General features: G+C 37.1%; 2 protein-coding genes and 1 pseudogene across 3 annotated transcripts in view; 2 read left to right on the forward strand and 1 right to left on the reverse strand.

The window, feature by feature from the left end:
- KIAA2012 (KIAA2012 ortholog) overlaps positions 1-3,055 on the forward strand; it is a 109,457-nt gene extending 106,402 nt beyond the window's left edge. For both annotated transcript variants that reach the window (XM_043577508.1, XM_043577507.1), the window contains one exon: positions 1,714-3,055. In XM_043577508.1, the coding sequence (XP_043433443.1) occupies positions 1,714-1,852 (139 nt within the window). In that variant the 3' untranslated portion in view covers positions 1,853-3,055. The remainder of the gene's footprint in view (positions 1-1,713) is intronic.
- A 1,391-nt stretch (positions 3,056-4,446) lies between these two features.
- Positions 4,447-25,876, reverse strand: part of SUMO1 (small ubiquitin like modifier 1) — a 30,948-nt gene continuing 9,518 nt past the window's right edge. The window contains exons 2-4 of the mRNA XM_043577509.1: positions 19,411-19,485; positions 15,429-15,506; positions 4,447-5,293 (exon numbers count right to left, since the gene is read on the reverse strand). Coding sequence (XP_043433444.1) covers positions 5,225-5,293; positions 15,429-15,506; positions 19,411-19,485 — 222 coding nt within the window. The 3' untranslated portion in view covers positions 4,447-5,224. The remainder of the gene's footprint in view (positions 5,294-15,428; positions 15,507-19,410; positions 19,486-25,876) is intronic.
- On the forward strand, positions 24,431-24,972 carry LOC122481652 (annotated as a pseudogene).

Here is a 25,876-nt window from a genome sequence, read left to right on the forward strand (position 1 = left end):
CCACTGTCCTTGGTATTTTTTGGTTACCTATTGTAACCACTGGGAATTCAGGAGTGAGCAAGACAGATGTCTCTTCTCCCATGGCATTTATATTCTAGTGCTGGGGCAGGGAGACAAATAAATAAAAATAAAGATTTGTTTTAGATAGTAACAGATGCTATACAGAAAACATTTTAAACATGTGATAGGATTGCAGGAGGCTTAGGTTAGATTGGTCAGCCAGGGCAAAACTTCTCAGAAAAAGTGGATATAAGGTGAGACCTGAATGACAAGGAGTTAGCCACATAAACATCTGGAAGAAAAATATTCTACAGGCAAAGGTTCTAAGTGCAAAGGTTCAAAGGAAGGAGACTGGCATGTTGGAAGAATATAAGAAAGTCAGTATGGCTGGAATGAAGTGAACAAGGCACAAAGAATACTTTCAGATGAGGTCATATTAGTAAGCTAAGGCCAGATCTCATGAGAGCCTTGTTAGGAGAAATAGCACAGAATTAGTTAGTTCTCAAGGGCCAATGACATTTTCCCCCTTTTCTCTAAAAATAGTAATGATCATTTCATCATCGTTGATAATAGAATTTCTTGAGGAATGTGGTTTCAACTTTTTTTAATAAAGAACTTTTTTGTTTACTTTTTTAAAATATTTGAGAGAGAGAGGGCATGTGCACAAGGAGGGTTAGGGGCAGAGAGAGAGGGAGAGGGAGAATCCCAAGCAGGCTCTGCACCGTCAGCACAGAGCCCAACACATAGCTTGATCTCATGAGCTGTGAAATCATGACCTGAGCTGAAATCAAGAAGTGGACGTTTAACCAACTGAGCCACCCAGGCGCCCCTCAACTGACTCTTTAAAAACTAGGTCTTCTATAGTTGCTTTCTCATGTATTTCTACTCCTTAGTGAAAGCAACAAATAGACATCCCCCTTTAGAACTATCAAAATTGAAGGGCAAAGAAGCACAACACAGAAAACCATGTGAGTCCAATCTTGACTGTAAACAGTTTACTCCCTGCAATGTATTTTCTACAACTTAAGCTGAATGTAAACTCTTTAAGGGACCAAAAAGAGAAGGCAGCCAGAACAATTCTATTTTGAGGTTTTCCAACCTAACCAGAGTTGTTCCTCTCCTGGACTTTACTCAGATGGTTTTCTGTTGTTTTCCAGCTGTTGTGTGAACTACAAAACAAATCGTTAGAGAAGTCTTGATTCAATTTCAAAATTATGTATTCCATGTATCACAGCAGCAGGACTGGGTTCTTAAGTATTGAGACCAAAAGCAAGCGAAACTAAGGCTAGTCCAAGTAGCTGAAAGCAGAAAACCTAGTGACTAAAGTGGTGTGTGAGGGGTAGAGTCTCACTCCACCAAGGGTTAGAACTTGATCCCAGTTGGCTTTACTTCATCTTCACTTCTGGGACTTTGGCCCAGGTACTTTTAACTTCTCTGGTCTGTTTCATCTCAAAAGCAAGGGAGTTCCTTCCAACAAGACAAGTTTAAGAACTTTGAGTTTGCCCTTTCCTTTAACTTTCCCAGGAGAAGGTTCATGAAACTCTAAACCTCATGTGTAAAGTTACTAAATGAATGGAGTATAATCTTCCACTAAAATGAAAGATCAGTAATCTAACTGATGGTTGCTCAAATCTTAAGTTTTTCTACTGGCTTATAGGGACTATTTCTAAGATGCTTAATCATACTGGGATTGTGGGTGGGTTGTCTCCTTAGGCAAAAAGCTGCTTTGAAGAAACATCTTCAGTTCCACCAAGAACTCTCGAAGGAAGCCAGTGGCCTACAGTGGACACAGAACATTTCCAGATCATGGGTGTTCTCTTACTTCCAATTCCTACAAATACCCAAACCTTAAGGCTGGAAGAAACCTTAAAAGTAAGTTGGGAGGTGGTGACAGAAAAAGAGAAACTTCTATAATGAAGTTGCATTTCATTTGGTTCACCTCAACCCACACCCAGCTTCACTCTAGGACCTCCCATTCCCACCACCCTTCCCCACCACACATAATTAACTAAAGTCTTCATTCACCTAAATCCATCATGTTCTGTAGAACCCCATAAATCCAGAAACTTTAGTGCCTAAAACTGCCCAATAATTTCATTTGTTTGAATTTCAGCAAATTCAGTTTAACTTCAGTAAGAAACTAACATCATCTTAGGACAGTCAAAGTATTTGATTTTACAATGTGTCTGAAGGAGTTGATAAAATGGAAATTCCATAATGCAAATAATTCTGAATAGGTTAAGGAGTTAATTCATATATACATACTCTTTATAAGGCAAAATCACATCTATTTCAGCCTAAACATCTAAAATATGCTGCCTGTTGAAAACAAGGTAAGCCCTTGATAAATGTTCGTTTGAGTAAAATTAGCTGTTGAGGGTATTCTCACTTCCTCAAAGTATAGATTCTAGAGCTGCACTGGTTTGTAAGTAGCCACATGTAACTATTTCAATGTTAAAACATTCAATTTTCCATTCACAATAGCCACATTTCAAGTGCTCAATAGCCACATGTAGCTACTGGCTACCTTACTGGACAGTACAGATGTAGAACATTTCCATCATCATAGAAAGTTCTACGGGACAGCACCATTCTAGACTCTTGATAATTAACAAATCTTGAGGGTCTGTTTCTGTCCCTTTAAGATCCAACCACTCACATAATTTCCCCATTTTTAAAATCATATGGACACTATTAAGGAACAGACTTAATTTTTAACATCTCTTTAAATATCAATAAGTATTAAGTATCTGTCATAGAATTATCATCAAAAGGTATGAAAGATGATTACAAGATCTATAAAAGGATGTTAGAGCAAGCAGTATCTGAACCAGAATTTTCCCACAAATTTCCTTTGGCCCTACTCTGTATCTGTGTGCAACTGAAAAAGTATTTACAGATGATTCCCTCAAATTTCTCACCAATGCTTGTAAAGTATTTACTCTCTATAGGAACTGTATTTCTCCAATCCTGATGTCAAGCTTAATTTCAAGTCTGTATTGCTGACTTGCTGTATTGCTTTATGTAAAAAATAAATAAAATGGCCAAAACACTATCAATCATAGTAATTTTAAGTATGTCACAAAATTTCTCAAAATTGTCCATCCTACTTGCACATTCATTCATTCATTCGAGTCATTCAGTAATACTTAAGCAGATGAGAAAGGAGCATGTCAAATAATACAAGAACAGAAGAAAAAACACTCAAGGAAAACATCCTTGTGGGGGAAATTCCCATTACTGACTTTATTTTCTACCTTCTTTTACAAATTGAGGATGTTGCAGTCAAGCACCAGGTAGAGCAGCTACACTAAATGTTATTCAAGGTCCCTTCCAAATCTGATATTCTATTAAACTGTTGCTATGAAAGTCCTATTTTATCAGCACTACTACACCAGATAAGCACACATCAGTAAGTTAACCATAGCAGAATGCGATGCATTTTAGAAGAATCTGATAAACTAAAAATGAGATTATTTCCCCAGTACCTAAGCTCCACCACCTAAATGCTGAGAACCTTCAGAGATGCAAACAAAATTAAGACACCAAACTATATACTTACACGTTCTGGATAGCTCAAATAGCCTTATCAAGTTTGTTACTCAGGGCTGACAGAAATATGCAATTCAATGAGGATTTTCCAGAAATGGGCCTAATTCCTAGTCACTATTTAAATGCCAGGTGACAGTCTAAAGGCTCTATTTTACCTAGACTATATACGTATAACACAATTTTTCAGCTAGGGTCAGACTTAGGAATTTTAAGGCAAGCCAACTATTTCTCAGGTGACTTGAGTAGGGTTATATAAGCTGTAACAATTTTTATAAAATGTGCTAGAGACAGGTTTCACCTGCTCTTCTAAAGTACTCAGATGACTATTCTATCTAGGATAACATGAAATTAAATTATGTGTATGCATACATATACTAAATTCTGTGATTCATTAGAGTTAAAAGGTTATACTCTCTAATAGGAACTAATTTGGTACTTTAGTTTTACAGAGATTAAATATTTAAGATATAAAGTAATAAAAGGAAAATATAAACAAAGTATACCAAACTTTAAGCAGAGAACATTTTGTAAATTGTTAAAGGAAAAACTTAAAATTATCAATATAAATCAATTAATAATTTTTGGCATGCCCATTTATTCAATATGATTGGGTAACTAGATCATATATATGCACCATACAAGAATATCAAGTTTTTAAAAAAAACAGAACACTGAGTATTTAAGAAGGTAGTGTGGCCTTAATTAAATCCTTGATTCAAAGGCACTTCAGTAACTTTCAGTGCTTCAAAGTCATGATCATCATCACTGTACAGTACTGAAAAATTTATTTGTACCACGTACAAACAATAATTTCCAGTATTATGCAAAAAAGACCTTATGTTTTAAGCATTTTCTTTTTTCTTTCTATACAATTAAAAATAAAATGAACATTAGTACGGTTTTTACAAATATTTTGTTTATTTTAATGAAGCTGGTACAGACAATGTCCATTTAAAACCCATATCCCAGGCCAAAAAGTACAAATAAAATCAAAAAGAGCAGTGTTCTGTTGAATACACTTCTGCATGAATAACTTTATTAACTGCTAATGAAAATTAGAACTTTTCTGGGATCTTCTGACAAGACTTTTCTTTTATCTTAAAATGCTTTCTCTTCAGTGAAGCCATCTTTGGAGTTAGTCATTACTCTCACGATCTCTGTCATCTCGACTCCAGCCTGCTATTTCTCTTCTTTTGGTCCAGACCCTCAAATTTTAAAAGAAGCTTCAAGTTAAGGAAAAGTCATTTTTCCACAGTTCAGTTCTCTGAAAAACTTCCATCTCCCACTGAAAGTCATAGTCCAGGAGTGAAGCAATCACATACTAGAACTTCAGGGCCAAATGGAAAGTCATTATGAACACTCGCATTGGTCGATCTTATTTATCACAAGCCTGAAAATGCACAGTCCTGGAAAAGGTGGTGGCCTCTCTGCGCACACATGTAATTTTTTTAAAAAGGAGAGGGTGACATGAAGGGGGCTGAGGTTTGATCACCAAAAATCAGCACAATGAAAACAAGTGATAATGAATAATGGGCACTAGAATTCAAATTACCAGATGTTTTAAAGAGATGGGGTGCCAGTTTTCATTTCCGTTTTGAACACCACATTACAAAAGAACTATTTTTAAAAATAAAAAAGGATTGAGGGTAAAGAAAAAAAATAAAAAGAATATCTAAATCGTTGAATGACCCCCTGTTTGTTCCTGATAAACTTCAATCACATCTTCTTCCTCCATTCCCAGCTGTAAAAGAGGGGGAAAAAATATGTTAGAATACAAAAGCACTATTTTTTAACTGGCTGCAATTATGTGGCCACTGTTTTACTGTTTTAAAGTGCAAAAAAATGCTGAAGTGATCCACAGTTACCCTGTTCTAAGATTAAGAATCTGGGTTTCCTTTATTTTTTTTTTTAATGTTTTAATGTTTATTCATTTTTGAGAGAGAGAGAGAGAGAGAGAGAGAGAGAGAGAGAGAGAGAGAGAGAAGGTGGGGGAGGGGCAGAGAGAGGGGGAGACACAGAATCTGAAGCAGGCTCCAGGCTCTGAGCTGTCAGCACAGAGCCTGACGCGGAGCTTGAACCCACAAACCATGAGATCATTACCTAAGCTGAAGTCAGAAGCTTAACCAACTGAGCCACCCAGGCACCCCAAATCTGGGTTTCCTTTAATATAAAGAACATAGAGGTGTATCTGTCCTCCTGATTCTGTCTATGAAGTCATTCATCTGACCCAGCTGAGCCAAATTCACCTCCTAGTATACTTAGCATATAAAGTGTGTTTTTTAAAAGTACCTCAAAAAGAGCTTCAAATCTAACAAAACATGTATTTAACAGTTTAAGCAACAGTTTGATAGTATTTTCTAAAAAATCATTTTTTACTTCTAGATGTAATTACCTTATAGAATCTCTTTCATTTATTTCAAAAAAACTTGATCTCACTTTGAAATATATGTGGTTTTAGTTAGAAAAATACTACCTAAAGATTCATTTCTAAGTAGTTTGCTTTGTCATCTACAATTTCTTCTGGCATATAACTATTAGTTTTTGGCAGTGACCACTCTCAATATAGAAACGTTATCCATACATCTACTGTTACTTGATAACTCCAATTTTATACGCTAGATTTGTCATCCTTGCCCTTCTCAATTCTTAAAGAAAAAAAGGGGAATCCTTCAAAATGCCTTTTACAGAACACTAATAAGCAAAGTAGAGGCAATTATTGTGTGGTTGTTTGTTTGTTTTTAATGTGTTTATAAGCACTGAAATATTCTGGAATTTTTTCATAAAGACATTAACATGGTTGCCTCTGAGAAATGGGAATGTAGAGATATTCAGAGTGGTAATTACTTCCTACTTTATATACTTTGGTATTTTGTTTTATTACTTTTAACTATGATTATTCTTTATTTTAAAAAAGAGTACATAAAGGGGCATGGTGTCATACAGAAACCTAAGTATGACCCTCAGTGAGGGTAAAGGACCATGAATCTGTTGATTCTGTTGTGCCATCAGGGTTCAGAAGCACTGTAACAGGCACACTGAAAACAAAAACTAGCCATTGTTTCCACTAAACTACAGTGGATCACAAAAGCAAATGAAAAATAAAGGAAAGTCTAAGATCAGCGAGAAAAGTTATATAGGTGACATTTTTGGTGCAGAATTACAAAATATGAAAAGATACTCTAAGAAATCTAAAAATAAAACAGACATGGGGGCACCTGAATGGTTCAGTCGGTTGAGTATCCAACTTGATTTCGGCTCAGGTCATGATCTCACAGTTCCTCCATTCGAGCCCTGCACAAGGCTCTGTGCTGAGAGCAAAACATGCTTGTGATTCTCTCTGCCCCTCCCCCACTCTCTTTCTCTCTCAAAATAAACTTAAAAAAAAACTAGACATGGATTTAGGACTTTTTAAGTGATTCAGGCTGGCTCTAGTGTTATGGATATCTTGGTTGTGGTCTATTTATGAATGTTAAAATAATTATTAAAGATGCTGGGGCGGGGGCGCCTGGGTGGCTCAGTCAGTTAAGCGGCCGACTTTGGCTCAGGTCATGATCTCACGGTCCGTGAGTTCGAGCCCCGCGTCGGGCTCTGTGCTGACAGCTCAGAGCCTGGAGCCTGTTTCAGATTCTGTGTCTCCCTCTCTCTGACCCTCCCCCGTTCATGCTCTGTCTCTGTCTCAAAAATAAATAAACGTTAAAAAAAAAAAAATTAAAAAAAAAAAAAAAGATGCTGGGGCGCCTGGGTGGTTCAGCTGGGTAAGCCTCCGACTTCAGCTCAGGTCATGATCTTGCAGTTTATGGGTTCAAGCCCTGCATCAGGCTCTGTGCTGACAGCTCAGAGCCTGTAGCCTGCTTCGGATTCTGTGTCTCCCTCTCTCTCTACCCGTCCCCTGTTCACTGTCTCTCTCTCAAAAATAAATAAACATTAAAAAAAAAAAAAGATGCTATTAAAACAATTTTATTTATTAAAGATTTTTTAAAGTAATCTCCACACCCAAAGTGGGGCTCGAACCACAACCCCAAGATCAAGAGTTGCATGCTCCACTGACTGAGCCAGTCAAGTGCCCCAAACTAAATTTTAATTGCACATATAGCCCGATAAATAACAGCAAGGAATAAAATGTCAAACATTACAAGATGCCTTTAAGTCAGGAAGGTAGCAAATATCCTTCATCTATGGAAAATAGGAAGCAATCAGCTTCAAGAAGTTAGGGGATTACTCCCTAAATACCTATTGTCTCACTCTGCCCCATTATGCTTCTGAAAAGATAATCTCGGGGCGCCTGGGTGGCGCAGTCAGTTAAGCGTCCGACTTCAGCCAGGTCACGATCTCGCGGTCCATGAGTTCGAGCCCCGCGTCAGGCTCTGGGCTGATGGCTCAGAGCCTGGAGCCTGTTTCCGATTCTGTGTCTCCCTCTCTCTCTGCCCCTCCCCCGTTCATGCTCTGTCTCTCTCTGTCCCAAAAATAAATAAACGTTGAAAAAAAAAAAATTAAAAAAAAAAAGAAAAGATAATCTCATAATAATAGCGAGGAATGAGTCACTAAAATGTAGTAAATATCTACTGCGTTGAAGAGATTATGTCAAATTAGGACAGGGAAAATACAAGATGAGTATTTTATATCTTATTGTGCCAGACATTAAGAAAGTACTCAAGGGGCACCTGGCTGGTTCAGTCGGTGGAGCATGAGACTCAATTGCAGGATTGTGAATTCAAGCCCCACATTAGGTGCAGAAATTACTTTAAAAAGAAAATCTTTAAAAAAAAAAAAAAAAAGAAGGGGCGCCTGGGTGGCGCAGTCGGTTAAGTGTCCGACTTCAGCCAGGTCACGATCTCGCGGTCCGTGAGTTCGAGCCCCGCGTCGGGCTCTGGGCTGATGGCTCAGAGCCTGGAGCCTGTTTCCGATTCTGTGTCTCCCTCTCTCTCTGCCCCTCGCCCGTTCATGCTCTGTCTCTCTCTGTCCCAAAAATAAATAAACGTTGAAAAAAAAAAATTAAAAAAAAAAAAAAGAAAAAAGAAGAAAGAAGGTACTCAATAAAGTAGGTAGATATTAAACCAGGAAAAAGTTTGATGACAAAGAGGATATTCATGTAGTTTCAAAGTACGTCCCCACAAATTACAACAGGAAAAGTAACAACTACATTGTAAAGAAAAAACAAAACAGTTAAACTGAGTGATAAAAATAAACATTATCAATAAGGGACTTGGGGCGCCTGGGTGGCGCAGTCGGTTAAGCGTCCGACTTCAGCCAGGTCACCATCTCGCGGTCCGTGAGTTCGAGCCCCGCGTCAGGCTCTGGGCTGATGGCTCAGAGCCTGGAGCCTGCTTCCGATTCTGTGTCTCCCTCTCTCTCTGCCCCTCCCCCATTCATGCTCTGTCTCTCTCTGTCTCAAAAATAAATAAACGTTGAAAAAAAATTAAAAAAAAAAAAATTAAGGGACTTCATGTATTCCAAATGCTATACCCTAAGAAAGACATATCACCATTTACGTAGTATTCCAGCCCAAAATACATAACTTAAATCTTAGTCATAAGGAAACCAGTCCAAATTGAGGGACTTTCTAGAAAATAACTGGTTTGTATCTTTTTAACAATGTAAACGTCATGAAAGACAAAGAAAGATTGAGGAACTGTTCCAAATTAAAGATGATTCAAGAGACACCTAAATAAAATATCTTGATACTGAACTGGATCCTGTGATAGAGAAGAAAATTTGTTATAGAAGACATAATTGGGACAAATGACAAAATTAGGTTGTAAAGTATTCTAACAGTGGTAAGTGTCCTGAATTTGATTAAGAGTACTGTGGTTATGTAAAGGAGTATACTTGTTCTTGAGAACTACACACTAAAATATTAAGTAGTAAATGACCATGGTGTATGCAACCTAACTCCCACATGGTTCTGGTAATAAATACACACACATATACATGGGCGAGAGAAATAATTAAGTAAAGGTAGAAAATGTTAAAAATAAGCCAATCTAGGTGGAAGCGAGTATAATTTTTAGTACTATTCTTGCAAGTTCTCTGTAAGATGAAAATCATTTCAAATAATAACTTGAAAAAAGATGGAGACATGTCAAAAAGAATTTACAGACACCAACTGGCCACTATCTAAAGAATATTCTCAGAGTTTCAATATCTCCCCACAAATTACTTACTAATTAAAAAGGAAAATGATAGGGGTGCCTATGTGGCTCAGTTGGTTGGGTGTCTGACTCTTGATTTCGGCTCAAGTCATGATCCGAGGGTTGTGGGATTGAGCCCCACACTGGGCTCTGCACTTAGCGTGGGGCCTGCTTAAGATTCTTTCTCTCTCTTCCCCTCTTCCCTGCTCATACTCTCTCAAGAAAAACTTAAATTTAAAAACTACAAAAAATAAGATAAGAAGGAAAGTGATAACTTTACAATGAACAAATCTGGCAGTTACCACCTTAACTAAGGTGACCAAAGTTAATGTTACCATAACAGGACAAATGGACATCACCTACCTCCTGATGTGATTGATACACTCAGAAGTACATAATAGCTTCACTCTGTGCTGCTCCTACCAAAAATGCAAAACTGCATCTAATCATGAAGAAACATCAGACAAACCAAAATTGAAGGACATTCTAAAACATGGCCTGAACTCTAAAAAATGTCTGTCTGAGGGGCATCTGGGTGGCTCAGTCGGTTAAGCATCCGACTTCGGCTCAGGTCAGGATCTCACAGTTTGTGAGTTTGAGCCCCTTGTCAGGTTGTGCTGACAGCTCAGAGCCTGGAGCATGCTCCAGATTCTGTGTTTCCCTCTCTCTCTCTGCCCCTCCCCCACTCACACTCTCACTGTCTCTCGAAAATAAACATTAAAAAAAAAATTAATAGATAAAATAAAAAATGTCCAGCTGATGAAAAAGAGGGTAATAACTAGTTACAATATACTAATCCCCTAATAAGGGATCCTAAGTCAAGTTTTTCTAAAAAGGCTATAAAGGACCTCACTGGGATAAATGGCAAAATCTGACTATTCTGATTGCATACTTGATAACAGTATTGTATCAATGTCAAATCTCCCATATTTGATCATTTAACTGTGGCTCTTAGGAGGTAACACTAAAATACTCAGGAGTAAAGGGTCATGATATCTACAAAATTAATCTCAAATAATCCATCAATGATAATATGTAATATAGAGAAACTGATCAAGCAAATGCATCACAATATTAATAATTGATGAATCTAATGAGAAGGTTATACGGGAGAATATTATACTAGTCTTATAACAACTCCAAGTTTGAAATATTTTGAAAATAAAAAATTAATAGGGGCATCTAGGTGGCTCAGTCAGTTCAGCATCAAACTCTTGATTTCAGCTCAGGTCATTATCTCAGGGCCATGGGATCAAGCCCCATGTCAAGCTCCGTGATGAGCATGGAACCTACTTGAGACTCTCTCTCCCTCTCTTCTCCTCTCTCTCCCCCTCCCTCTACTCCACTCACACTCTAAATAAAAAAAAGAAAAAAAAATTAGTAATAATCATATATTGTTCCCACTATCAGAAATATCAGAAATGTTATTTTGTATTTGGAGGGGGAAATCTGTATAAATATAAATAGATGTTGGGAATGAAAGCTGGTGTAGCCACTCTGGAAAACAGTATGGAGGTTCCTCAAAAAACTAAAAATAGAACTACCCTAGGACCCAGCAATTGCACCACTAGGCATTTATCCACGGGATACAGGTGTGGTGTTTCGAAGGGACACATGCACCCCCATGTTTATAGCAGCACTATCAACAATAGCCAAAGTATGGAAAGAGCCCAAATGGCCATTGATGGATGAATGGACAAAGAAGATGTGGTATACATATACAATGGAGTATTACTCAGGCATCAAAAAGAATGAAATCTTGCCATTTGCAACTATGTGGATGGAACTAGAGGGTATTATGCTAAGTGAAATTAGAGAAAGACAAAAATCATATGACTTCACTCATAGGACTTTAGGAGACAAAACAGATGAACATAAGGGAAGGAAAATAAAAATAATATAAAAACAGGGAGGGGGACAAAACATAAGAAACTCATAAATATGGAGAACAAACTGAGGTTTACTAGAGGGGTTCGTGGGAGGGGGGATGGGCTAAATGGGTAAGAGGCATTAAGGAATCTACTCCTGAAATCATTGTTGCACTATATACTAATTTGGATGTAAATTTAAAAAAATAAAAAATTAAATTAAATTAAAATAAATAAATAAATGGATGTGCACATTCACAATCTCTCTCATACTTTATTACTTTCAGATGCTTCTAAGGGAAGGGGGGTATATAAAAAAGAAAAGAGACCATACAATGAAACAAACGAATACACAGAAGCATTAAAAACATAAATCAAGATGACAGAGCCAAATATATTAATATACACTAAGCTTTTGTATTAAGTTCTCAAAATGGGCCAAAGATCAAAGATCAAACTTGAACCATTAAGGTCACCAGCACCATGAAAGTGTACCAGAAATCTACCAAATTTGAGGAACACCTATTCCTCTTCAAAACAATGTACATGCCTTATGATTTCAGTACTCAATTCCCACTTGCCACCTCTTTTTTTTCTAAACATTTTTTTTTTTAATTTATCTATTTTGAGAGAGAGAGCATGCAAGCATGGGGTGGGGGGGGGGGGTGGTGAGGAGACAGACTCCCAAGCAGGTTCCACACTGTCAGTGCAGAGTTTGATGTGAGGCTCCAACTCACAAACCATTAGATCATGACCTGAGCTGATCAAGAGTTGGACGCTTTTAGCTGACTGGGCCACCCAGGCACCCCTCACCTCTTTTTTTTTTTTTTTTTTTTTTTAAGATTTTGTTTTTAAGTAATCTTTATACCCAATGTAAAGCTCGAATCTTGCATGCTGTATTGACTAAGCCACCCAGGCGCCCCTCCACCTCTCTTTTTATTGGCAATTTTTAAGGCAATATATGGGAAGTTCAACCCAAAAGACTATCTTTCTCTCTGACAAATCATATACCACTTAAATCAGAAAATATTCAAGAAAGGATAGTTTACTACCAGTGAACCAATGATTCAATGCAGAATTTAACATTTTGGGGGAACACCTGGGTGACTCAGTCAATTGAGCATCTGACTCTTCATCTCACCTCAGGTCTTGATCTCAGGGTTTTGAGTTCAAGACTCACACGGCTCCACACTGGGTGTGGAGCCTGCTTAAAAAAAAAAAAAAAGGAAAGAATTTAACATTTTTTTCACCCAAAGAAGAAATTATACTCACTTCTTTTGGAGTGTGATTATCAGCAATTCTCTGACCTTCAAAGAGAAACCTGAGTGAATTCATTGGAACTCCCTAAAAAGGTAAAAACAAAAAAAACAAAAACAAAAACAAAACCATATATATATATATATATACACACACACACGCACACAAATCTTAAAAGAGATAGTAGGAACTTTGATGCACAAAAAGCAAACATGAGAGCTTCAACAGAATACACTGAACATAAAGCATATCTATCCTATCATAATTACCATTTATTGAGTACCACCTATTTGCTGGGCCCTCCCTATACCAAGTATTTCACATACATAATCATGTTCATCACAACAATCCTGGAAGGTAGGTATTATCACCTTATATTCACTTTACAGGTAGGGAATCTAAGGCATGGTAAGGTCATACAGGCCAGATACCAATTTAAGGCCCATCTGTTCTTAAACCTGTGCTCTTAACCACTATTCTATAGTTTCCTCTAAAACCTGTATGCTAACATAAAAGATAAAATCAGAAATTGGATAAGCACTCTCACTAGTTTCCACCTATACAATCAAAATTAGTTTTAAGCAGATTAAATCACATATATATGGTAAAGCACAGTAGCTAGCCAAGTAAGCTACAGTAAACCTGTGATGACCCAGACAGCATTATAACTATCAACTATTCAACAAAAAGAGCTAAAAGCGAAGAAATGACTCATTTAAAGAAAAACTGCTTCACTAGTAAGTATAAATCAAGAATCATTTCTTTAGTCTAAAAGTAGAAAAATTAAAACTATCTTCCAAGCAGTATATACATAAATATATGAGACCCTGCAAACTTATCCTTCATTTGATTTTAAATTCTTTCTAGGCTTATACAAAATAATAAACATAACTGACAAGGGCAAAATATTCTTTGTTTTAATTATAGAATCTTTTAAAAAACTTTATCTTGTGCTGAAGTCAAAAAGAAACCAGTCTATAACATCAAAATTGAAAAATGACTCAATAATTACTTTATATACTTTTCAATCTCTATTGCATGTTACATACTTCAGAAAAATTAAGTTTCCTGTTCCTTGTATATCAGTAAATACAAGAAAAAATTATCAAGCCTCTTTGAACAAAGCATAAAAACTTTTCTGAAGACTGTAAAGTATACTCTGAAGCATAAATAGGAAAGTTAAACCCCCAAACCCACCATCTTCAATCTTGGATCAAAGTTTAGCTTTCACTTTAGCACTGTGATTTACCTCTTTGCATTGTTCTTCCTCAGTAACCAACTCCATCATCTATAGATGGGGTGAAAAGACTAGCTGTTGTGAGGATTAAAAGGCAATGTCTTTAAGGACCAAGCATAGTGCACTTAACATATGTTCTTTCCCCTGTGAACATCTCCATTTTAGCTCCCAGCAATATTATTAAAATATGAACTAGCTGAGCACCAATTAATCAGATTTTAGTGAGTTTAACCACTAACATCAAAAACAAAGAAATATTTGTTTTACTCACCCTAACACCTAAGTGATCTCTTTTCTTCTGGCAAAATGAGTTTTATGTTGGTTACAAATGTGAACTATAAAAAGCAAAGTTTCTAAACATAAAACCTGTAATACCTAAGTTAATATCATGTAATATAATTATTAAAATCTTGGTTGTCTCCTCTAAATACTAATTACAATTACATTTTCTATTTTATTGATAATAATGATTAACATTCATTGAGCATTTTTAAGCATCATGTTAACAGCTTTATGTAGGTTATCTTCATGAGGTAGGTACTACTATGATGTTCCCATTCTACTGAGGGAGAAACAAGGCACATAACTTGTCTAAGATCCCACAGTCAGACAGTAGTACAGCCTGAATTTGAACCCAGGCAGGTTAAAGAATTATTGATTTAATAATCGAGCTCATGAAGGCCAGGATCTGAGAATTTATATTAATAAATTAATAAGCCTTCTTTATGATTTAAAAACATTTTTTAAAGTTTATTTATTTTTTGAGATAGAGCATGAGCAGGGGAAGAGAGAGGAGACACAGAATCTAAAGCAGGTTCCAAGCTCTGAGTTGTAAGCACAGAGCCCAACGCAGGGCTCAAACTCACGAACCGTGAGATCATGACCTAAGCGGATGTTGGATGCTTAACCAACTGAGCCACCCAGGTGCCCCTGATTTTTTTACAGGAGAGAAAATTCCTTCATGTCGAAAATACATAATGTAATTAGCAGTAACCTATAGTACTATATATAAAGATAATAAACTAATAATACTACTACTTACATTTAACATATGGCTACCTTGGTTAAAAACAAGGAAATTTCATAGTGATCACCAAAAATTACTTGCCTTTACTGTTACATACACTGGTAAGCCATTAAAATAGAAATATTCATATAGCTATTTTTACAACTCTGAATCACTTTTCAAAATAGTTCCACAAACCTTATGAATTTAAATTCTGAAATGGGCCACAATGGGGAAAAAGGCAATTAAACAAGGTATAGTTTTCTCCTTCGGCTGCTAATAGTGAAAATAATAAAAGATCATTTTTCTTTTAACAACCTTTCTTACAAGAAAAATTAATGACATATAAAACATTGTATCTTATATCATTACATACAAACCTGTCTTTGACAGTATGATTCTTTGAGTTTCTTGAGATGTGTTGTCATTTTCACTTTAAAGTGAATCTCACTGCTATCCTAAGGAGATGAAAGAAAAATAATTATCCCTTTGTGTAAACTATTTGCTTTGCTTGAAAAAAATTATTTAAGTACACATATAGTACAAATAGAAACATAAACCCTGTCACTTTCCCACCAAAATACTCTTTTTAAAATACATGAATATATATACATGTGTATATATATATACACACACACACACAAACACACATACATATATATACACACACACACATATTCTTTTTAACATTCCTAACAGGGTTTATTAGAATACTCTAAGCATCCTCAAAGTTACTTAATGTCCATTTCAAAAAAATTTACAGTCTGTCCTGGATGTTAAAATTAGCAGTATAAATAAACACATGTATATCAAAGAATGTATTCCTTCATAGTTACATGTCTATTCTATTTTCAAAATAAAGAGAAGTTAAACTATCACAAACACCCAAAAGCAACTCAAAACAAAAAGTACCCCCCCAACAACTGAAGCACTGTTGAAGGTGGTCAAACCTATAAGAGAAGCATATACCATAAAATAACACACAAGAAATTCATTTCTGCCACAAAGTCACCCCAGAGTCTGGTTTCTCTCACATAAGTAACATGAATAAGAACCTGAGTGAGTCAAAGTAATTTATGGTGCCAGGTTCTTTTCTTCTACCCAGACTGCCAAACAAACCATCAGGCAACCATCCAAAAAAAAAAAAAAAACAACACAATACTGGAGGGTGCTTAGGTGGCTCAGTTGTTGAGCATCTGATTCTTCATTTAGGCTCAGGTCATGATCTCAGGGTCATGGATTTCGCTTAGCATAATACCCTCCAGTTCCACCCATGTAGTTGCAAATGGCAAGATTTCATTCTTTTTGATTGCAGAGTAATACTCCATTGTATATGTATGCCACATCTTTATCCAGTCATCCTCGATGGGCATTTGGGCTCTTGCCATACTTAGGCTATTGTCGATAGCACTGCTATGAACATTGGGGTGCAGGTGCCCCTTCAAAACAGCACACCTGTATCCCTTGGATAAATACCTAGTAGTGCAATTGCAGGGTCGTAGAGTAGTTCTATTTTTAATTTTCTGAGGAACCTCCATACTGTTTGTCAGAGTGGCTCCACCAGTTTGCATTCCCATAAATCAATAATTCTTAAAAATGTAATTCATGGCATAGAACATATAGATCAATGTTAGAATAAACTGACAGCCCAAAAATAAAGCCACATATATCTATAGTCAAATGATTTTTTGCAAGGATGCCAACCAACTCAATGGGAAAAGGATCAACTTTTCAAACAGTAGTTTGGGACAAATGGATAGCCACATGCAAAAATAAAAAAAAGTTAGAATCTACCTCAAACTAACACATAAAGTACTCAAAACCATCAAAACTTAATGTTAAGAACTAAAACCATAAAAATTTTAGAAAAATCTACAGGTATAAATCTCTGTGACCCTGGATTAGGCAATAGTTTCTTAGATACAACTCCAAAATCACAGCAAGAAAAGAAAAAATAAATTCAATTAATCAAAATTAAAAACTGTTGGGGCGCTTGGGTGGCTCAGTCTGATGAGCATCTGACTTCGGTTCAGGTCATGATCTCACAGTCTGTGAGTTTGAGTCCCACGGTGGGCTCTGGGCTGACAGCTCAGAGCCTGGAACCTGCTTCAGATTCTGTGTCCCTCTCTCACTCTGCCCCTCCCTTGCTCATGCTCTCTCTCTCTCTCTCTCAAGAATAAAAAATTTTAAAAATTTTTCTAAAAATGGAAAAAAGATCTGAATAGACATTTCTTCAAAGAGGATGTACAAATGGCCAATAAGAACATGAAAAGATGCTGAACATCATTAGCCATCAGGGAAATACAAAACAAAAGCACAATGAGGGGCGCCTGGCTGTCAGAAGAGCATGCAACTCTTGTTCTCGGGGTCGTGAGTTCGAACCCCATGTTGAGTACTGAGATTACCTACCTACCTACATACATACATACATAGTGCCACACCACTTCACACACACCTGGATGACTATAATTAAAAAAAGATAAGAGCAAGCATTGACCAGAATATGGAGAAAGTAGACCTTCACACAATGCTGTTGCTGGGAATGTAAAATGGTAAAGCCACTGCTGAAGACAGTTTGGCAATTCCTCAAAAAGTTAAATAAAGTCTGGAATATTAGACCCAGTAATTCCACACCTAGATACATACCCAAGAGAATCAAACACATCCCTCCACACAAAAACTTATACATGGATGTTCAGAGCAAAATTATTCAGAATAACCAAAATGAGGAAACAAAAAGAGCCCAAATGTCCCTTAACAAATGAATGGATAACAAACTGGTATATTCATACAAAGAAATATTATTCAGCAATAAAAAGGAATAAAACACTGATTCATGCTGCAACTTGGATGAACTTTGAAAATATATTAAATGAAAGAAACTAGTCACAAGAGGCCACATATCATGTGATTCCATTTATATGAAATGTCCAAAACAGGCAAATCCATAAAAACAAAAAATAGATCAGTGGTTGCTAGAGGCTGGCAGGGGAGAGGATAGGGAATAGTGCTAATGAGTAGAGTATGTCTTTTGGGGATGATGAAAATGTTCTGGAACTAAATAGTGGTAATGGTGCACAGCATATCCTTGTGGAATATATAAAGGCCACTGAATCATACACGTAAAAATGGTGAGTATTGGTATGCCCAGCTGGCTCAGTTGGTAGAGCATACAACTCTTGATCTTGGGGTTTGTAGGTTCAAGCCCCACATCAGGTGGAGATTACCTAAAAAAATAAAATCTTAAAAAATAATAAAATAAATGGTGATTTTTATGGTACACGAATTAAATATTAATTAAAAAATTTTTAAGTAAGGGACACCTGGGTGGCTCAGTCAGTTAAGCATCCAACTGTTGATCTCAGCTCAGATCATGAACTCACATCAGGCTCTGCACTGCCAGACTGAGCCTGCTTGGGATTTCGTCTCTCCCTCACTCTGCTCCTTCCCCACTTGTGCACTCGTGCTCTCTCTCTCTCAAAACAGATTAACTTTAAAAAAAATTCATAAAAATTATCAGTTAAGATAATCACAGAAAATGGGGAAAGGATATGAACAAAGAATATAAACATAGTAGGTCAGTAGTAGCCTAATGCTACATCACAAAGCCTGCATCACTTACCTCACTTCATCTCATCATGTAGGCATTTTATCATCTCATATCATCACAAGGGTGAGTATAGTACAGTAAGATATTTTGAGAGAGAGATCACATTCACATGACTTATTACAATATACAGTTATAATTGTTCTATTTTATTATTACTGTTGCTAATCTCTTACTGAGCCTAATTTACAAATTAAACTTTACCAGAGGTGTGGATGTACAGGAAAAAACATAGTACAAATAGGGTTCAGTACTATCCACGGTTTCAAGCATTCAATGAAGGTCTTGGAAAATACTGCCGCAGATACGGGGGAACTACTATATGAAGATTCATTCCTCCAACAATTTTCAACTAACCTTAATTATCAGTTAACATCTCAAGAAAGGTCAGTAAAGATACAGTCTGAGGAAAAGACATGCCAGGAAAGAGAAAGGGGTCAGTAAAAGGACTACTGAGAGGCCCTTTTACGGTTGGCCCTAGCTTTATCACTCAATAGTATTTACTATATTTGCCACTGAAGCATGCTAACCAAGAAAAGTTTTTTATTTGGAGAAATTAAGATAATCTAAATCTGCCTAGCAGATCTGCCTAGCAGATCAATAGAACAGTATGAACCTCTTCTACCTCCCACAACAGATGCATGTATAGTAAATGAAAATGCCATTTTTAAATAATTTGCCTTACTGAAATCATTTTTTATGTATCAGAAATTACTCACTTTAGAGAGTTAAAGGAGAAAAATAATGAAACTCACCTGTCCAATGACTTTGAGTTTAATGTATTCTCCTTCCTTCTTATCCCCCAAGTCTTCAGTTGAAGGTTTTGCCTCCTGAAAGAAAAGTATATTCAAAGATAAAGTTCCTATATGCTATTGTAATTACTTACTCATGAATACCCATTACTTTCACTGAGTACAAAATCTGTACTTGAGAATAAAACAGCATTTATTTTCTCCGCCACACCAATTAAGCAAAAAACCTAAGTCAATTACTGTTTCAAATACCAGTGTTCCAGAAGTCAAAATAGAGGTCTCTTATTTGACAATAAATTTCATATAATAAAAAAAAAGATTAAAAAATTTGACAATAGGGGTGCCTGGGTGGCTCAGTCGGTTAAGCGTCCGACTTCGGCTCAGGTCATGATCTCGCGGTCTGTGAGTTCAAGCCCCGCGTCGGGCTCTGTGCTGGCAGCTCAGAGCCTGGAGCCTGTTTCCGATTCTGTGTCTCCCTCTCTCTCTGACCCTCCCCCATTCATGCTCTGTCTCTCTCTGTCTCAAAAATAAATAAACGTTAAAAAAAATTTTTTTTGACAATAAATTTCATATAATAATAAAAAAAGATAAAAAAAATAGAGGTCTCTTAATGTGATATCCTACAGTAATACGTCTAAGACCCCACCATGCATAGGAATCAACTGAGGGACTTTTTAAACAACTGCTGGGCCCCACTCCCAACTTTTTATTCAGTAGGTGAGGGATAGGGCTGTAAATACATTTCTAACAAGTTACCACTTGGTGCTAATTCTGCTGGGCAGAGGACAACCTACCCTACAGTCAACTCCTATTAGTCAGAAGTTCATTCTCCATCAACCAAACATTCTGAACCCAAGATTCTCTTTTCAGAGCCTATCAGAGAAGTTAACTACTCCAATTGCAAAACTATACTAAAAAACGTAAATTAATCATATTAGTATAAGCAAGGTCTATTTAGAAAGGAAAATCAAACAGCATATTGGTCTAATGTACTCTAGGATCAAAACAAATCAATTTTATATCATCTATTATTTTAGACTATCTCAAGCAGTCTATCCAATTTTAAAACATTAGGCTTGGCTGAAAAAGCTTAGGGTAGTAAGTAGAATAAGAAAAAAGTATAGAGTAGGTAGGAAAAAGAAAGAGGAGACAAAATTTGAAGAGAGAAAAGAGGGTTATAAAATAATTTCTAATTAAGGGATATTGAAAAGAAAATGAAGTTAACAGAATAAACTAGTTAAAACAATTTCATCATGAAGTATCTAAGAAAAGCCATTTTACTAAAGGAGGTAGCTTGGAAAATTTCACTAAATGGTACATTAAAAGTATCTTTCCTGGGGCACCTGGGTGGCTCAGTCGGTTAAGTGTCCGACTTCGGCTCAGGTCATGATCTCACGGTTTGTGAGGTAGAGCCACGCGTTGGTCTCTGTGCTGACAGCTTGGAGCCTGGAGCCTGCTTCGAATTCTGGTACCTCCCTCTCTCTCCGCCCCTCCCCTGCTCATACTCTGTCTCTGTCTCTCAAAAATAAATGTTTTAAAAAATTTTTTTCTAAATAAAAAAAAAAAGTAGCTTTCCTGTTTACCTTAGTTTGGCCACCAAATCAGCCACTTATTTACACATATGCTCTTCTGTTAAATATATAACAATTTCTGTTAATCCACACTTGATAAGAATATAACCAACCATATTATATTGTACAAGTAAAATAACAGGGCCATATTACCTGTGTACCTCATGCCAGAAACTTAAAACTAAAACTCTTCAACATTCAAAATTTAACAGAACATTTTAAACTAGAAGTAGCTTTTAACTTTAAGACACAGGCTAGAGTCCAAGGAAATGCTTAGACAACAGAATTGACTTCGTTAGTGTAAGTCCTTGCCTGTTTTTCATTCTGCAGTGCTTTCAACATTTGCTGACTACTGCATATTATGGCAACAGACAAAATGAACCCTCTTTAGTGAGACAGTCTTTCACCTGAAAACTAGAAGACTGTCTTCAAATACAGTCACATCACCACATTTCTATGAATTTATATTCATAGTTAACAGCTGCTTCTTCTTTAAGTATCTAGAGAGGGTTAGGACAGCTTATTCCACACAGTGAAGAGCAATGAAGCGGAGTTCTCTTTAACTGGGAGGAAAAGGGGTGTTAGGAAGCGTTGTTTGAATTAATACAAAGAAGGAGCATCGCCACCCCCACCTCCAGCAGCAATCCATCAGTACAATGGGAGTGATTTTGCTCCAGTTTTCTTAGCTAAGATGGCTACAGAGGCTACTCAAGGAAAGACAAAAGAGTTCTTTCCCCTCCTCCAATCCCTCCTCCACATTGTTTTTCTCAACTACAGCTTCTCTAATTGGATAACTACTCCTATCAAAAAGCATTAATAGCTCCCAGTTCTTTAAGGCCTAGAACCAAACTCCACAGCATCAAATTCAGTTTCCATTACTAAACTCAATTCTCATTTTTCTACCACTTTCTTTACAAACCTGAGGATATGGTTAAATTGGACTATTTGCTGTTTCCTGAAAAGTCTACCAGCATTCTTCCACCTTCAACCCCTGTTTCCACTACCTAGAATATACCTCCTCCCCTCAACTTTTCCTGAAATCACCTCAGAGAAATCCATCCCCCATGTCATTTGAAGTCCAGTATTAAAAACTCTGGGGGTGCCTGGGTGGCTCAGTTGGTTAAGCGTCCAACTTCTCATAGTTTGTGAGTTCAAGCCCCGCAATGGGCTCTGTGCTGACAGCTCGGAGCCCGGAGACTGACTGAATTCTTTGTCTCCCTCTCTCTCTGCTTCTCCCGTGCTCGTGCTCTGTCTCTCAAAAACAAATAAATACATTTTTAAAAACTCTAACAGGGTGCCTTGGTGGCTCAGTAGGTTGATCATCTGACTCTTCATTTCGGCTCAGGTCATGATCCCAGGGTCATGGGATCGAGCTCTTTGTCAGGCTCTGCACTGAGTAGGGAGCTTACTGGAAGTTCTCTCTCCCCTCGGCTCCCAATCTCTCTCTAAAATAAAAAATAAATAAAACAAAATTCTTCCAGGAGATTAAAAAGCAAAACAAAACAAAAACTCTTCCAGGAACCACAGCACCCCCCCAACCTTCCAACTAGGATTAATATTTTCCTTTATGTTCCTATCTGGAATTTATTCTTACCTTTCATGACATTTATTTTCACTTTTAAAATACTCCTTTCTCTTAAACACCTGGGTGTCTCAGTTGGTTAAGTGTCCAATTTCAGCTCAGGTCATGATCTCACGGTTCGTGAGTTCAAGCCCTGCGTCAGGCTCTGTGCTGACAGCTTGGAGCCTGGAGTCTGCTTCGGATTCTGTGTCTCCCTCTCTCTGCCCCTCCCGTGTTCACGCTCTCTCTCTCAAAAATAAACAAACATTTAAAAAAATTAAAAATAAAATACTCCCTTCTCGACTATCTTCTCTAGTTGTTGTCCTCATCTTTTTCTTTTAACTTCTTACAAGAGTAGTCAGCATTAACTGTCTCCACTTTCACCCTTAAACTCACAAAATCTGGTTTATATTTCACCATTCCAGTTGATACTGCTCTCATCAAGGTTACTAGTTCAACTCCTTATTGCTAAATTTATTGGACAATTTCAAATCTCATTTTTAACAGTAACAGAATAGACACTTAGTGATTTCTTCCCTGAAAACTCTCGACCTTTGGCCTCCAAGATTCCATTCTCTCCTTATCTTGGCTATTTCCTTAAATGCTGGGAGTCTCCTCTGGATTCCAGGTCCTCAATCTTCTGCCTTCTCTCTTGGGTGACCCATGATTCCAACTACCTCTCAGATCCTAATGACTCACAGTCATCCTCTCCAACCTGACTTAGAAGAGTTTTACATTCATTTATCCAAATGCTTGAGTATCTCCACTTTAGATGTCCCATGGGTACCCAAATGTAAGTACCTAAAACTGAATGCATTATTTCCAACTCCTCTGTAAATTTTAACTCCTCTTCCTGAAAACCACCTTAAAAAAACAAAACAAAACAAAACAAATTTCCTCCTGGACTCTCAATTACAAAAAACGGTTACCATACACTCAACTGTCCAAAACAGAAACTCAGGTGTCATCTTTAGCTAGACTTTCTCTCTTAAATCTCACACTTAATCATCCATCCTTCTGACAGTGTTATTATCCCTTAGTGGCTCTCAAGTTTATTCTTCTCTCCATTCCACTGCCTTATTTCAGGTACTCATTGTTGTTCCTTAATATTACTGCAACAGTCTTGCTCCCTTCAATTCTCCAACTACCACCAGAGCCACCTCTCTAAAATGCAATCTGATCTGCCCATAATCTTCAGGCAGAATCTTAAATTCAAACTTCTTAGCTGACATACACTGGTCCTTCATGTACTGGTCCCAGCTAGCAATCCAGCCTTAATCTCCTATCTCTCTTGGTAATAATATCCTTTGCTCCAGCCATATTGATCTACAATCCCTTACACATATCACCTCTACCTTATCTTCATCATATCTATACCTGTTAATCACCTCTGCTTAGAAGCCCTTTCTTACCCTATTTTCCTTTCACTCAGGCATCACTTCCTACAAACTGATTTCTCTAATCACCCTCTTAAACATCCCCATGCTTACTTTTATCTATTATAACCACATGTTGGCCTATTTGTATCTTCTACCAGATTGAGTTCCTCACTGGCATACTTTATTTCTGATCATGCACAGTGGCTGGTTCTTTGAAGATATTCAATATTCTTGTTAAATAAATTAATGTTTTCTGTGACAGTTTTGTATGTCTTGACCTCCCTACAAGTTTACAAGGAGAGGACCCAAGTTTTTTCATCTTTATAATTTCTGTAATGCCAGGCAAATACTAGGCTATATAATGCTGTTGGATCAAAGAGACAACATTATTTTCTGTATCACCCCACAAAATCTTACTAAATCCTTTCAGTTTTTTATATTTACAGTTGGAAATACAAGATAATTCACTTCAACTGCATAAGAACATGTGAACAGCCTTCCTTTCGGCCGGAACCGCCATCTTCCAGTAATTCGCCAAAATGACCAACACAAAGGGAAAGAGGAGAGGTACTCGCTATATGTTCTCTGGGCCTTTTAGAAAACATGGAGTTGTTCCTTTGGCAACATACATGCAAATCTACAGGAAAGGTGATATTGTGGATATCAAGGGAATGGGCACTGTTTAAAAAGGAATGCCCCACAAATGTTACAATAGCAAAACCGGAAGAGTCTACAATGTTACCCAGCATGCTGTTGGCATTGTTGTAAACAAACAAGTCAAGGGCAAGATTCTTGCTAAGAGCATTAATGTACATATCGAGCACATTAAGCACTCAAAGAGCCGAGACAGCTTCCTGAAGCGTGTGAAGGAAAATGATCAGAAAAAGAAGGAAGCCAAGGAGAAAGGTACTTGGGTTCAACTGAAGCGCCAGCCTGCCCCACCCAGAGAAGCACACTTTGTGAGAACCAATGGAAAGGAGCCTGAGCTGTTGGAACCCATTCCCTATGAATTCATGGCATGATAAATGTAAAAAAAATAAAAGACGTCAAGACTGTAAAAAAAAAAAAAAGAACACATGAACAATCAGGATATGAAATTTCCAAAAATAAGTTACCACTTTCCCTAGTCACTACATTTTGGTGACCTCTTCCCAACTCTGAAGCACTATGGCAATATCATCTATACCACTTGTTTAATAGCCTCATGCTTGCTTAATGCAGTCATCCAGCTTTTCATGTACTACCTTTTTTTCTTTTGACAAACTAGTCTGAAAAATGAGAAGATCTTGGCCAAAAAAGGCCAATGATCATTTCCAGTGATCTCAGTGTCTTTTGTATGTCTTCTTTCCTTCTCTCCCCTGTGAAAAAGCAGCCAATACAGAATGGTATGGCACACTAGCTACAAAACAGTGAAAGCATTCAGCACTGGCTCTGGGACACTAGGTCATCAGAGAAAAGAGACTCCCAGAGAGGGCTGGTTGATTTGGCTGGAAAGGATACACGGCCTTAGAACAGAAGAAACAGGTAAATGGAAAGAAAAGTAAATATATGTACAAGATAAAAGAAAGGAACCAAAAACCTCTAAATTTTCAGGTTTGTGTCATCCAGAGCCTGAATCATGGTAACTGGAATGATAAAGGAATTTACCACGCTACAGGCAATATCAACTTTTCTTTCCAAGCCATAGAGGGAATAGCTTGTAAATAGAAGATGGTTGGATTTGGAAAGAGAATTAGGCTGGAAAGAACGAAAAACACAACAAATGTACAAAATCCATTTACAAACGTACAAAATTCATGAGAATTTTACTGTGCCATTTCAAAGTCAAAAGAACAAGAACTCTGCTTAGGGGCACTGGCAATCAGTATGTTGACAATTTAATCACATGAAAGGACATCACACTTAACTACCTCCCATTTGTCAATGACCCTTCCAGCTACACAAGAGTTGTTCATTCT

Source organism: Prionailurus bengalensis, chromosome C1 (genome assembly GCF_016509475.1).
Source record: "Prionailurus bengalensis isolate Pbe53 chromosome C1, Fcat_Pben_1.1_paternal_pri, whole genome shotgun sequence".
In the NCBI taxonomy this organism is placed as follows: Eukaryota; Metazoa; Chordata; class Mammalia; order Carnivora; family Felidae; genus Prionailurus; species Prionailurus bengalensis.